This window comes from Heloderma suspectum, chromosome 11 (assembly GCF_057233095.1).
Source record: "Heloderma suspectum isolate Gila_16-S chromosome 11, 16-S_ref, whole genome shotgun sequence".
NCBI lineage: Eukaryota > Metazoa > Chordata > Lepidosauria > Squamata > Helodermatidae > Heloderma > Heloderma suspectum.
This window is the reverse complement of record NC_139468.1, coordinates 22536689-22551189: the sequence shown is the minus strand read 5'-3', so window position 1 is coordinate 22551189 and position 14501 is coordinate 22536689. Positions and strand designations below refer to the sequence as shown.

General features: G+C 42.2%; 1 protein-coding gene across 4 annotated transcripts; it reads right to left on the bottom strand.

Annotated features, from left to right (window-relative positions):
• Positions 1-734: 734 nt before the first annotated feature.
• On the bottom strand, positions 735-14485 carry DTWD1 (DTW motif tRNA-uridine aminocarboxypropyltransferase 1). Of its 4 annotated transcripts, XM_084817145.1 has the most exons (7): positions 14308-14485; positions 13621-13713; positions 11729-11893; positions 9687-9994; positions 8185-8328; positions 5807-6077; positions 735-4720 (listed from the first exon to the last, which is right to left on the bottom strand). In XM_084817145.1, exons 3-7 carry the CDS (start codon positions 11832-11834, stop codon positions 4494-4496), a joined length of 1056 nt encoding a protein of 351 aa, XP_084673271.1. In that variant the 5' UTR covers positions 11835-11893; positions 13621-13713; positions 14308-14485; the 3' UTR covers positions 735-4493. The 4 variants fall into 4 exon arrangements, with proteins under 4 accessions (XP_084673271.1, XP_084673272.1, XP_084673273.1 ...); XM_084817146.1 differs by lacking the exon at positions 11729-11893; XM_084817147.1 differs by lacking the exons at positions 11729-11893; positions 13621-13713.
• Positions 14486-14501: the final 16 nt, after the last annotated feature.

Below are 14501 nucleotides of genomic sequence, written 5' to 3'. Positions count from 1 at the left end.
GAGCCCTGTGGTGCACCTTGTTACCTCTCCCCAGTTTGAGAAGATCCCATTGATAAGCGCTCTTTGAGTCTGATTCTGTAGCCAACTGTGGATCCACCGGATCGTTGTTCCCTCTGTTCCCTTCCAATGCTTCTCCCCTATACCTTGTTCTCAACACTTCATGTTAAAAAAAAAAAAAAAAAGCTTCTGAAGTTGGGAGAAGCCTCTGGAGCAGGGATTGCAGCTGGCAGGGAAAGTTAGAACACTTGGACCCATGCATGGAAGCAGTTATGTGCCTCCAAGAGGTTCTTTGAATCCTGGACCTCATTCTGTGTTGGAGGTGGAGATTAAATTATAACACCCTCTGAAAGTAAACCAAATTCTGTTTATATAAGTTTAATCTGTCTCCACTTTTAAACAGAAAAAAAATATTTCAAAGAAATGCTTTTTGGGATAAAAGAATTATGTTTTTCTTCTTGTTTGATTGTTGTAATACATTAGGTCGGGGGGTTGCTTTTGTGTGCATTTCCAATGGTGGATGCTTTCCCTTTTCAATTATAGTCCAGTAATCTTTTTAAAAGCTGTTTTAGACTTTTCTAGGAAAAGTTCAAAGGAGTCCTCATTTAACAACGCACATAGACAAAAATGTCAGGAAGACTACCAAAATCCATACATGGGAAATTGTATAAATCATTGCGCAAAGCCAAGATGCCCTTTTCCTGACAGCAATTAAAAAAAAACATGGACAGTGAAAACATTTGCTGTTGCAGTTTATTAGGGAGATGACTGTTAAAGATATTTCTTGCTGTAAAACCTTAACACTTAGTTCTGCATAACATTAGTGGTTCAAGCAATGTGGGCCACAGTCCAATGGGCCTTAATGGCACTTCACAATGTGCAGGATTGCAGCTACAGTTTACATCCTGGAATTGGGGTTATTCTGCCCTGAACTTGGGAACCCTTTATTGTATTGCAAGTAGATGAATGTTTTAGGACCAACTGGTCAGCTCTGCACGTCCATTTTGTGTGTGCCAATTTTAGTATACGTGTTTCCCAGGTATTGTCAAACTCTTTTGAATCTCCTTGGATGAAAGCTGTGGTGCAAGAAGTCATCTCAGTAGGTTTATCACCCCCTATCTGTTATCTCTGGATCTAGAAATTGCCAAATTGGTTGTTAAACAGAGATTATCAGACAGAGATGATCAAGAGCTCCAAGAAGCTGCTTGGGGACCATGTTCCCCTCATTTATTGGGTCGATCATGCCTCCCCTGTAAAGATGGAATGCCCTATTTAGGGTGGTTAACTATTCCTAAATATAGGAAGGCATTCTCCTCGGCAAGGTTTAATGTTCTCCCCTCCAAACTGTTAGAGGGCAGATTTAATAAAACTCCAATGAATAATAGATGCTGTCCCTGTAACAACGTTGAGGTGGAGTCCATTTTGCATGTTCTCTTTCATTGTAGCCATTATCAAGAGGCCAGAAAAGACCCAATATATCGCATCACACAGTTTTTCCCTGGTCACTCTTTTGAGTTCCTTATGATTGTTTTGCTCCAGCGTACCAACAAGTCAATTACTGAGCAAGTGGCTAACTTCCTGAAACTAGTTATCCTCACTACACCACTTTGATTAGACTCCTCGTGGAGAAAAAGTTACTGTTCAGTCTTTTACAGATTTTATATCCCTCCACTAATATGTATTTTATTAATACGTATATATATTCAATACAATGTATTAATGGTCTGTTGACTGTAAATAAAGATTAACTGTATGCATAAAATGCAAAATAAGGATTGGTTTGGGGTTCCATAATCAAAATGACAAGCTTTCGGCTTTCTTCTCCCTCACTTGAGACTCAGGTGAAAATGATTGAGAGTAGACACAAAATAGACAAAAGAAAAGGCTGCTTCACACAAATGCATAATTAATTTATAGAATTCACTGCCACAGCCTGTTGTGAGGAGTAGTAGTAGCTTGGATGGTTTTAAATAAGGATTAGAAAAGCGCAGGGAGGCTACTAACAACTATTAGGCAAGACAGCTAAATGGAACCTCGGTGCAAAGACAAGTATCTGGTGCTGAAGGCAAAAATTGGGGAGCTGGTGCCTGTGTGTTGCACTGAAGCTTCCCAAAGCCACCTGGCTGTCCCCTCTTGGCAACAGGATACTGAGTAGATAGGCTTTTAGTCCAATCCAGCAAGGCTGTCCTTAGCAGCTATTCCGAAGTAGTCCTACATGTTTCAGTAGGGTCTGGTTTACCAAAAACAGACATAAAAGAAATTCCATCTACTTTACGGATATTTGCATGAGGCTGTAATGCAAGCCCTATTAAAATGAGCGACTCCTATTGCACAGCATCAGTGCATAAAGGATGCACAACAACAACAACAACTGGGAGCAGTTAGTCATTCCAGGTACAGTCTCAAATGTTTATACTGAATTCTCAAAAAGAAATTCGATGTCTAAGTTAGGGAGTTTCCTAAAGCAAACAGCAAAGTCCAGTATTTCACAACTTCCTTAATTTTACTACAGTATCAAAAAGAAAAAAAATCAAAGCCATTATATATGAGGAATTTAGAAGCAAGATCTTACTACATTTCTCTCCCCACCTCAAGACTGTGCCTTAGTGCAAACTTTTATAAGGGGAGTCAAAGAGCAGAGGAGCATGAAATATTCTATGCATTATCACTAAATGAAATTTTGCAATGTCCTGGACATTACAAATCCTCAGAAAAGGAGAAAACATACTAGAATTGCATTTTTAATTTTTAGAGACAAACAGCAGAATGTTTTTAAGTACCACTGCAGCATTTAATCAGTGCTTGAGCATTATTACCTACTGAAAAAAGCTAAATAACTGGTTGTTAATAGGACCAGAATGTGTGTCTTATAACCACAAAAGGTACTGGTATTAATTAATGGAACCAATTACCTAGGGAGGTAGTGGTCTCCCCCACACTGGAGGCATTCAAGATGAAGCTGGACAGCCATCTGTCAGGGATGCTTTGACTTAAGATTACTGCATTGAGCAGGGGGTTGGACTCAATGGTCTTATTCCAGCCCTTCCAACCTTACTATTCTATGATTCTAAGTTGTTCCAAAGCTGAAAAGCAAAGCACAGCTGGTCCTTTGATAACTGTGAATTTGGCTTATCATCTTCAAAGAGGTGTTCATCATTAGATTACTAAGAACAGTTCCACCACTCCCTATATGAAATGTGTTGTATACCAAATCTACAAAACCTCTTAATACAGAGGTTTGAAAAGAGGGAGGGAAGCAGTAATAACAAAGTCCGGGTCTGGGTGATCACGGGAAGAAGCCATCTGGCTTCCCCTTTGCCCCCCGCACATGCCAGGCACATGACCGTTGTTTACATAATTACCTGTGCTACAGCGCAGGCAGCCATGTCATGTGAATCCAGCGCACCGCTTGGCGGGCTTTGTACCCACTCTGCAACCCACAATGTGCAGTAGGGGTTGTGGGGTAGATATGAAGCCACCCCCACTGCAACGGGTTCACATGACACACCAATTATGTAAACCATGGGCACATGCAACATGTGACGGGGTCGGGGAGAAACCACAATGGCTTCTTTTCCCGCTGCGATTGTGTGACCACCACCCAAAGTATATTTCTATTTTAGTGCATTGGCAGGGGCGGGGGGAGAAAGAGAAAAAAATATATATTTTTTCCAATGTCTACCCCTTAACTTCTTCCTGAAATGTGGGCTCCACAGCCCATGCACAGCCTGCAGTTCCTTTCATCTGCCATGGCCCAGGTGTGCTGAAGGAACAGGTACAGGACACAAAAATCTTTGCTTCCTTAGAAAGCCTTTAACATCAGTTGGCATGAATGGCACCTTTCTGTGTATTTAAACCTTATATTTATCTTGGAAAATGTATCATTATTTCCGAATTCAGAAGGAGACTTTTGTTTGGCAGTATCAGAATTATCAAACTGAAATGGGTGTATCAGCAGACGTAATAGCATTATTCTTGTAAGGTTACTGAAGCAATTTTACAGCTTAATTTAGACTCAGCCGTGTTTACCAGTGGCATCCTGTTGAATGAATGCATCATCTTGGAATATATATTTTTTGTCCACTGAAATATTGTTCCAATCATTTTTAGTAAGCAGTGACATCACCAGGATGAAGTCATCCTTGATTATCAAGATCACATTCCTATACAATGAAACAGCTGAACTAAGTTTTATTATGTTTAAGAAAAGAGACTACATGTTGGCAACTTTGCTGCTCATTACAACTGGAAAACATTTCAATTTAGAGGCAACGGGCTCAGTTTAGTTTCAGGCAACACTCCCATAGCAATCCCTGAAGTTGCCTGAATTCAAGGGACAGTAACTTTTACCGTTCTAAACAGTATTCTACCCTACTGTACAACACAGGTTTTGTAATTCAGACTTTAATAATACATTTTAAAGAACAAAGTGCAGTGGATCATAATTAATATTTTGGTGGTGGGGTTTTTTGGTTATTGACATGAAGAATGTTTTATTATTTTCCTGCAGAACACCTGGCATTTTTTATCAATTTGTACATAAATGAGAAGAAAAAAAGCAGATTGTCATACTGTCCTTCATATTTTTCTTTTAAGAGCTCCTTATGATAATCTACTAAAAAATAATAAATTGCTTCAACAGTAGACAGGTATGTATCTGGCTTTCCTTTTTGATGACGCCAAAAACAGGTTTTCCTTGATTTCAGTTCAATTTGTAGCAATCCTGCATAGGGAACAAAATTGAACATGTATGCATTTAATCGCACAGATGCCTCACATCAATTACTGGTAACGCATTGATATAATAGGTTCCTTTCAACCATCTCACACAGAGAATGTGTCTGATGAAGACTTGTGTGTGCAGATCTATTTGTATACGCAGTTGTTCATATCCTACTTTGAGTGTCTGTGTCCTAATCTATTTTTCTGTGAAATGCTTACTTTACTGAGAGTTACCTTCTGGGTAAGACAGCGAGCAGAGTAAGAAATACGTTTTGTACTGTGCCTGTCTATGCTGCAATTGTGTATTACAATCACGGTTCTGGACAATCACAGGGGATGGTTATAATTAAGGAAATGGAATGCAGGCATTTTTGTTCTTGTTGAGAATCCATCAAGAGCTACATCATGGAAGAAGAAAAAGAGGCCAGGCTGAAGGCAGTTCATCATTCCTGGTGCTTGGTGCATTTGGGATAAATCTGCTCTGCTAAAGAAAGCATTCAGGCAGCACTGTCTGCAATTAAGACTAATTTTTGCTGTGCTAATATATTTTCGTATCCAAACTCTTGCTATATTGCTCCTTTCCTGAAGAGAAAGATGCTGGATAATCCATAGATCCCCACCCCCATTAAAGTATGCAGTTTTAAAACGTGAAAAAGCAGAACACTGTTAAGGGCCAGGATCCCTTACTCAGGCAATCCCAAAACAGTGTTCTCAACTTGTTATTTTGCATGCAAAACAATGGTAGAGTTTTAGCCCAGAAATACGTACGCACAAGACATTTTAAGTGTGACTAGGACAGTACCCAGGGCACAGATGTTGGATGTTCACACATTTTGCATCCAAGTAGAGAAACAGATGGGGAAAAAGGCACACCCTGAGCGATGGCACTGGATTTGCACTTGCATGCATATGGCCTGGCCAAGTGGATCCCCTGCTCCATCTGTATGGATTACTCTGTTTGCTCATGCACAGCAGTAGTGACCTAGATGTGCTGAGGATCATCCCCTAAATTAGCACATCCAATAGTTTGTTCAGCAGGACCAGTACTGGGCTGCATGTCCTTATTATAATTTATTATTTAATGTACCTTGGAGTCGCTCATCAGTGATTATTTTGTTTGTTTGATTCCAGGTACTGTCAATAAATATAATTTTCTTCAGCACAGCGTCTTTGCTCCTGCTGTGCAATTTGTGTTCACCCAAGCTGTCATTGCCTGACTCTAGTTTCACACACTTGAGGGCTGGTTCTGCTGACGAGTCATCCTTCTCACAATCGACATCCTCTTTACATTTGTTTTGCAAAGAAAGGGGTATGTCATTTACCGACACTGAATTGGGCCCAGGAAAGATAAGTGCAATCTAAAAGGAAAACAGACAGATCTGTAAGTGTGGTCGTGATTTTCAAGTATCGTTAAACTGAACAAACATTTGTGTAGTGGTTACAAACATTCATTCATTCAGGCAACGAGAAACCCCAGGCGGTTTGCATCCTTCAACATGAACATGAGTTTTGAGACTGGAGACCCTAGTTCAAATCTTAACCAGTTCATAATTCACATTCGTCCCATCCTCTCAGCATAATGTGGATAATGTGACTGGTCTGCCTTGTAAAAGGCTATTGTAAGGATTACTGAGATAATATATGTGAACACTTGAATTATACTATATAATAATACTTAAATATTTTATAGCACTTCCAAGCATTCAGAGTACTTCACATGCATTATCTAGTTGCAATCCTTACAACAACCTTGTAAAGTAAGTCATCATTATTATTATCCCTCAGACAGGGGGGACTGAGAAAGAGCGACTTGCCTAAGGCTACCTAGCAAGTTCATGGCAGAGAAAAGATTCGAACCGGGGACTTCTTGATTGGAAGCTCAGCCACTACGGCACACCAGCATATTACTCCCCAAAACATGCAACAGTAATTTGAATCAGTACAATAATAGGCACACTTTAGAATGGTGCCTTCAGTATTGAGAGAATAATGGGCATAGAATTTACTAAATGCATTGTTTAAGTAAATGTTAGAAAATAAAATATCTATTAAACATGAATGAGATGTCTAGTTAAGGGTGCAATCCTATCCATGTTTAGACAGGAAAAAGCCCTACAACTCCCAGCATGTACCAGCCAGCATGGCTGACTAGGGAATGCTGGGAGGTGTAGGACTTTTTGTGGGTATAAACATGCATAGGATTGCACCCTAACTATAGTGAGCACAACGCACTGGGTTCTGCTCCTGCACAACGCTCATTTCAACGGCGCTTGCAAAGGATATGTTTCTGACTGATTACACCTATTGTTAGGTGTTGCTGCATGTTCTCTTCTTTATTGTAGGACCAGTACCCTGGAAATATCACAGTGCTCATGAGGCAGTGGGCCCATGTACACATCATGATGGCAGCACAGACATCACTAACATGTGAAGGCATGTAAACCTGAAAAAGAGTTGGAATAGTTTAAAAAAGAGTTGAAAGATAATGTAAACCTGCAGCAGACTGTAGACCAATGTAGGCACTTATGCATGTGTCATTGTTGCAGCGCATGCACATGCTGCCCCTCTACAGGTAAAGTATTGCCAGACTGGAGGCTGCATTAACCGGTCCTTAAGAGAAGCAAAAACGCTGGTGTTGCTCCTATCAGATCAGAATAGGTTGAACTTGACTCAAGCAGCCAATGCAGTATGAAATATGGCAGTTTGGTAAGTGCAGAGTATGTTTCAGAGCAAGCAAGCAAGCAAACGAACTCATTTATCTACCCATTATTCAATCACCATATTGCCCCATTCACCAGTTTGATGTCATCAACCCAATCCTTCAAGGCCACAGTGAGTTGATATGGGGCTGATTCTGCAATATGTGAACACATTATGGAGAGAAACCAAGTCCACCTTTACTATACTGGCTGCCTATTCTCGTCCTCCTAACTTTTCACTAGCATAGTATTTTCCTCTGTTTTGCAATGAACCTTTCCCCCCAGTCCACGGACATCAATTCTTTCTCCCTCCACCCAATCAGGTAGAAATGAAGCCAATGATGCTATCCTAGTTACAGTTCTAATTAATTTTTTTTAACTAGCTTTATCATTAGCAATACTACCAAGTTACATCTTGGAATCATTAGTTCAAGCTGTCTGTATATTCAGGAAAATCTTACTGCAATGACTTCAGTTCCAAGAGCGATGTGAATGAAGAAGCCAGTTCTGAAAAACGGGAATTTGCTCATGTCAGTGCACGTGTATAGTAATACCCTACTAAATAGATTCCTATGCAAACAAGCCTATATTTTTTCCCTCTTGTATATGTGCAAATATTCCTGAATACAAGATAAGCCACAAAGTCCTCTTTGTGGGAATGTAGAATACCAGAAGTACCATGTGCTTCTTAGGGAGTAGCAAGTGGAGAGGGAGGAAGTAAAAGGATAAACATCTCCCACTGTACTACTTCTAGAAAAGCTCTTACTTCGTGTCTCATTTCTTCATAGTCTGGAATACAAGGATATGTGTAGATTGTAACGTCTTCAGAAGCCAGGAGTTTGGCATGTACAGCTGTGCTTTTGCCATCAGTTTCATTGGGATGCTTAATGATGTCGATCTTCAAGGGAAGCTGCAACCAAGAGCACAGCACACACATAGAAAAAAGGCACTACCCCATTCTAACCCTAAGAAAAATGAGGGCATAATCCTATGCAGAGCAGGAGAAGCATGGAGGCAATTTTCACCTACGCGCTCCTCCAGCTCTGCATTTTTGCTACACGGGCTTTTTCATCCATCTAGCTGGGGCTCTGCAAAGCAGGAGGGAGGGAGTTTGGGGAAGCCAGAGGATTCTTCGTAAGCTGGCCTCCCCAGTCCCCTTCCCTCCCCACCCACAAAACCACCCCCTTTCCCTCCTCTCCAAGGTTGCTTTTGTGACCTTGGAGATGCAGCCGGCGTGGTTCTCTCCACACCAGCTGCAAGGGGGAGGGGAGCTTGGAATGCTGTCTCCAACCTCAGATCAAGAATCTAAACTATCCTATTGCCCCCCAGATGCTGCCTAGGGGCCACAGGATTGCTCCCTCCCTTGCTGAACACTCTGCATGTGGGTAGAGATTCCAGAGTACAAGATACGTGCACTTTGCATCAGCTGCGATGGGTGTGTCCAAACAAGCAGGACAATTTCCACTAACATAAATTGCTAGCAAAATACTAGTCATCGTGATGGGCAAGCAGATGAAAAGGCACTAGGATCTGTATGATGCACAGACAAGAGTTGGGGCCATCCCCCTCATTTTGTGGGTGCCATCAACATCTGAGATAAGATTGACAACTACCAGAAAATAGGGCTCTTTCAGTTGTGGCCCTGTTTATAGAACCTCCTCTCAGGAGAGACCTAACAAAACTGCTCCCTTGGGCTTTTAAGAAGAGAGAGTGAAGAGAAACGTATTTTTCATAAGTTGCTGGGTTACGAATGAATGCTCTCTCATGTTTGATATATCAATTTAATCTATGGAAACTTCTCCCATTCCAAATTTCAGCAAAACCTGGTGGAGATAACTCCATTCTACCCAGTCCAAGACCTTTTTCTGCATTAAGAAATAACAGACCATAGGGTTTCCCCTGATTTCTGATCTTAAAAGTTACATTTAAGAGGTTTCGAATATTGGTTGATAATTTTCAACCCATGATAAAATCTGTTTGATCTCCCTTAATATACTTAGTAATGTTATTATTCAAGCCATTTGGTAGTATGCTGGTCCAAATTTTGAAATCTTGGTTAAATAAAGCTATAAGTCAGAATGATTCTGGTTTAGAACGTTCTTTGCCTTGCTTTGGGATAACTCCCCCCCCCCCCCCGGATTTTTGTTGTTGCAAAAACAGGATTCTCTCCCTGTCCCTCCTGAATTCATTAATTAGAATTATTCACTGTGGATGAAAGTTGGTAAAAATGATAAATGAGACTCGAAATAAGATATATCATGCACTAACCTTCACAATAGGAATTTCTCTGGTAGGGACAGTTTCAACTGGAACATAGCATGTGTAACAATAGAACATCCTTGAACTGTTACATCTGGGACATTTTGACCTCCCTTGTTTTTGGGCTCTTTCAAGAACGGCCTGAGATGCTAAATGCAAGTTTTCAAGTGGGGTTTCCTGCAACATGGATGTAGTCTGTGACTCTAGACTTTTCACACATTCAGAGTTTCTTTTTATTCCCTGGTGGCTTTCTTGGGCGTCTTTTAAAGTCACAGCTGAATTTAAAGACATCTTATGTTCAAATAATATCCTTGGATCTGTTAAAGAAAGAAAAAAATCACAACAGCTTTAAAAAAGAATCAGTTTGCACAGAAACCCTAATCACAGCACATGTGAGAGCCAGTGTAGTGTAGTGGTGAGAGTGACGGACTGGGAGCCGGGAGATCCGGGTTCTAGTCCCCACTTGGCCATGGAACCTCACTAGGTGACTTTGGGCCAGTCACAGACTCTCAGCCCAACCTACCTCACAGGGTTGTTGTTGTGAGGATACAACGGAGAGGAGGAGGATAATGTAAGCCGCCTTGGGTTCCTTGCAAGAGGAAAAAAGGTGGGATATAAATGCAATAATAAAAGTGTTGATGGGTTGGATGTAGACAAAAGCAAGCATATTGTGGCTGGGGGAGCTGATTTTCCTACCCCTTCCTCCCCTGGCAGAACTTGAAAAGGCTCCTCTAAGATTCCTGAAAACTGGACAAAGACAACTTCCACAAGTGGAGGCAGAAGGGGGCAGGGAAGTCAGCTTCTGCCAGCCCCATTATACACACTTCTGTCTGGATCCATCCCAATGATTTTAAATCAATTTAAATAAATAGCTATTATGAATTTCTGGTTAAAATTGTGCTTTTGAAGATCTTAAATTTTGAAACTCTGAATATCTTCTCAAGCACAGCAACTTTCACCTATATACATTTAAAAATGTATATTTAATTGGATAAATTTATTTACTAAGCACAGATTGGGTATGCCAAAAGCCAGATTCAGCTTTTGGTGTGACAACACTAGCCTACATTTAGGTTGGCCTGTAGCGGGGTGTGCCAAAAACAAAATTCAGTGCAGGGTAGTAGCTTCACTCCTCAGTGTTGCCAAGAACTCACCCATTGAGAAATCAGCATGAGCTAGCTTTAACTCTAAATCTGCTGCAGGTTAAGGTGATGGTGAGAATCAGTCTGTATTTAAGTGTCATCACCTTCAAACTCTGATTCTCTTTTCTATGGTTTGTATTTTAGGGCCTAGTTGATGTACACATCATGGTAGTTACTTAAACTGATATGACCATTTTTACAAACATTACAGTAACATTGGCAATATATTTTGCTAGATATTATTATTTTCTTAGGTTATACACCACTTAAGGGCTTATTTGAGTAAATATGTAAATATACACATACATATGTGTGCATATCTTGAGTGGCCAAGAAAAATTATTAGCCTTTAGTCTGTAAACCTTTGGAAAACAAGCAATTATCATTTGCGCTGCAAACACTGAGCATGGAACATTCGCTAATTTACTTGATGCACTTTGCCAACTTTCTATGGATAACGTCGGTAATGCTACTTATGTGGTGGTGCTACTTATCAAAATGAAGGAAGCGATAACAAGAGCTTGAAGCTGCCAGTTTTCTCGGCTGAGAAACAAAGCACTGGCACTAAGTTTTTTGTTGTTATTCATGAAAAACCCTCACTTCTCATTTGTAGGGTTAGCTCTTTCTTCCCCTGAATGGGAAAATTTTGAGACAGTTTACTCTGGAAAGCTTGGGAGGTGGGCAAAGAAAGCCGCTCAGGTTTGGACTAAACCTTCCAACCATGCAGATTCCTCAGCAAGCAGGAAGTTATTTAATTTGTTATGCATTCCCAGCCTACAGACCAGTTCGCTTTACTCGTGACAGCATAATACTCAGCTACGAAGCCCTGAAGAGCTGCAGTTCACACCAGCTGGAGAAATGATGCTGACAGAGGAAGGGAGATACCTCCATGGTCTCCAGGAAATGTACCTCTCAAGCTGAGCGAATAAGAAGCATCTTGTCCATGTTGCAGGTGAGGTTGAGGCACGAGTCTTGTATGACCGAGTGCTTCATTCCAGCTGCCAATCACACTCATAAGTCATTGCTCCAGACTCTTCAGACCAGTTTGGTCATTGTTACTTTGAGAAATCTTAGCTGATTTTTAAGGCAAAGGTGACAGATTCTAAGTTCACCCATCCCCCTACAGCAATTCAACACCAGCCAAGCTCATTTTCAGCGCCAAATTCAACATTAGCCAAGCTCATTTTCAATGCCAAATTCAACACCAGCCAAGCTCATTTTCAGCGCCAAATTCAACACTAGCCAAGCTCATTTTCAATGCCAAATTCAACACCAGCCAAACCAGTATCATATAGTGGTTAGTGTCCGTCTAGGCCTGAGGGACATAAGTTCATATCTCCACTTAACCATTAAGCTAACTGGATGACCTTAGGCTGGTCACTGCCTCCCAGCCTAATTTATCTCACAGGGTTGTTGTGAGGCTATAATGGAGGAATGGGAAGAACACAACTTTGAGCTCCCTAGAGGAAAGGCAGGATATAAATGTAATAAACAGAAAAAATAAATATTAACAACAATGGATTGCAGTAATATCACACATAGCAAATGTAATACTATGTATTTCCAGTCAATGCTGGATGTGCACTGGTTTATAAGATCAGGCAGCAAGGTAACAAAGTAGGAAAGCACAATTATGAGACCCATGACACTTTGTAGAAATGGGGAGAAAGGGAGAATTACCTTCCACACACTGGGGAACCACACTGGTAGCTCACTGTGGAGAGGGACAATAACCGGCATACATGGTACAAAGAGGCCTCTTGCTTATGAACCAAGGAGACACAGGCAGTTGCTAAAGGAGAACTGAGATTCTCCCTAATCCTGATCTTAATTCAATATAAGACTACTTCGACATAATGAGATTGCTATGCCTCTCCTAGGTAATGTGTGTTTAACCATTAGAAACACAATGCAGCCTTCTCCAACTGGGTGCCTTCCTGATGTTTTGGACTACAATTCTCATCATTCCTCACTATTGGCCATGCAGGCTAGGGCTGATGGGAGTTGAAGTCCAAAACATCTGGAGGGCACCAGGTGGGGAAGGCTGGAGTGTCGGGCTGATAAGCAAATGCTCTTGCATTTGGAAGAGACTCCAGGTTTTTATTTGGTTTCATCAGAACAAGAGTTGAGGAACCAGATCTCCTGGATACCTGTGGGCAAATGGTTTGAAAATCAGTGCCCAAGGGCACGATCCTATGCATGTTTAAACAGAAAGGAAGTCCTACAACTCCCAGCATGCCCAGCCAGCCATGCTTGCTGGGGGATGCTGGGAGTTGTAGGGCTTTTTTCTGTATCAACATGCATAGGATTGCACCTCAAGTTGCTCAGCTCCCTTGCTTCACCTTTAGAGGATCAAGGCCCTGCTCTTTTCTGCATTTCCTTGGGAGTAAGTCTTGCTGGACTAGGATATCCTGAGACCAGGAAGACCAGGCTGCAAGGACATTGGCCTGTTGAAACTAGTGCCACTTACTTCCAAGTTACTTAACGTTGCTCTGAAAATGCCATTCCAATTTTTAAGCTGCAATCCTATACACACTTTCCCGAAAGTAAACCCCACTGAACACGGCAGGATTTATTTCCGAGAGAACCTGCACAGGACCGCACACACGGCTGCGATCCTAAGTGGAGGTTTGCCCGACAGTAACAGTGCAATCCTAGGCAAGTTTACTCAGAAGTAAGAGTACATCCTATTGCATCCAATGGGACTTACTCCTGGGTAAATGTGTATAAGGTCGCAGCCCAAGTCCCACTGGGTCTTACTTCCGAGTAAACCTGACGTTCGGTATTAATGCATTACTTACGTTTGATAGCACTGCTTTTAGTCGTTTCATTATCCGTACTGTGCGTTTCACGATTGTATTGTGCTCGTGTGGTTGGAAGCCGCTCCGAGGAGGCTAACGGGAGAGAAATAATGAATGATTAAAGGAGCAATCCTATGCATGTTTGGACAGTAAAAGTTAAAAAAGGAAAGAAAAAGAAAAAAAAAAGTCCCACAACTCCCAGCATGCCCCCAGCCAGCCACGCTGGGAGTTGTGGGACTTTTTTTCCCATCTACTCTTGCACAGGATTGCACCCTAAGTCATTCTTGAGCTGTCTACAGATGAGGGCTAAGAGCAGGCCCCGGGAGGGGGGCCCGCAGTCATCCTGAAGGGGCGGGTCGGGTCGGGGGGACACTCTCGGGGCCTCTACTCTGAACCCCACAGAGAGGCGCCTATGAACGGAGCCAGTGGAGGCTGGTGGCTCCGATGCCAGTGGGTCTGTGGATCCGCTCTGGATCTCAGTCAGCACTCCGAAGAAGCTATCCAAAGCGTGTTACGCTCACTTTGGGGGTGGGGTTCAGCACCTTGGGTAGCTCCCTTGGAGTTCTGGCTGAAACCCAGAGAGGGCCAACGGCCCCACTGACTTCGGAGCCACCAGGCCCCACTGCATAAGAGAGCGCTGGACGTATCCAGCACCCATTTCCCCGTACGGAAGGGAAGCCAACCTACGTGTCTTAAGGCAAAGCCCAGGGGCTCCTCCCTTCGCTCCCTCAGCGTTTGGGGTCAATCGCAGCCGCCTCCGCCTTAGAGACAGAAATTGTCCTCAGCCGCTCGGCAGTCGTTTCTCCCCCAGCAAAGGAAACGTGCGTATATCGGCTGGCGCCACGCTTGACGCCAGGCCGGAACTTAAGTGCCGGGGCTGG

Excerpts from the sequence above, each read along its gene's own strand:
- DTWD1 (XM_084817145.1), bottom strand. The coding sequence starts at position 11,834 with ATGAGTGTGATTGGCAGCTGGAATGAAGCACTCGGTCATACAAGACTC. Across the intron at positions 8,329-9,686 it reads GAGAAATTCCTATTGTGAAG|CTTCCCTTGAAGATCGACAT; the intron begins GTTAGTGCATGA and ends TCTTGGTTGCAG. Across the intron at positions 4,721-5,806 it reads CACTGATGAGCGACTCCAAG|GATTGCTACAAATTGAACTG; the intron begins GTACATTAAATA and ends TTCCCTATGCAG.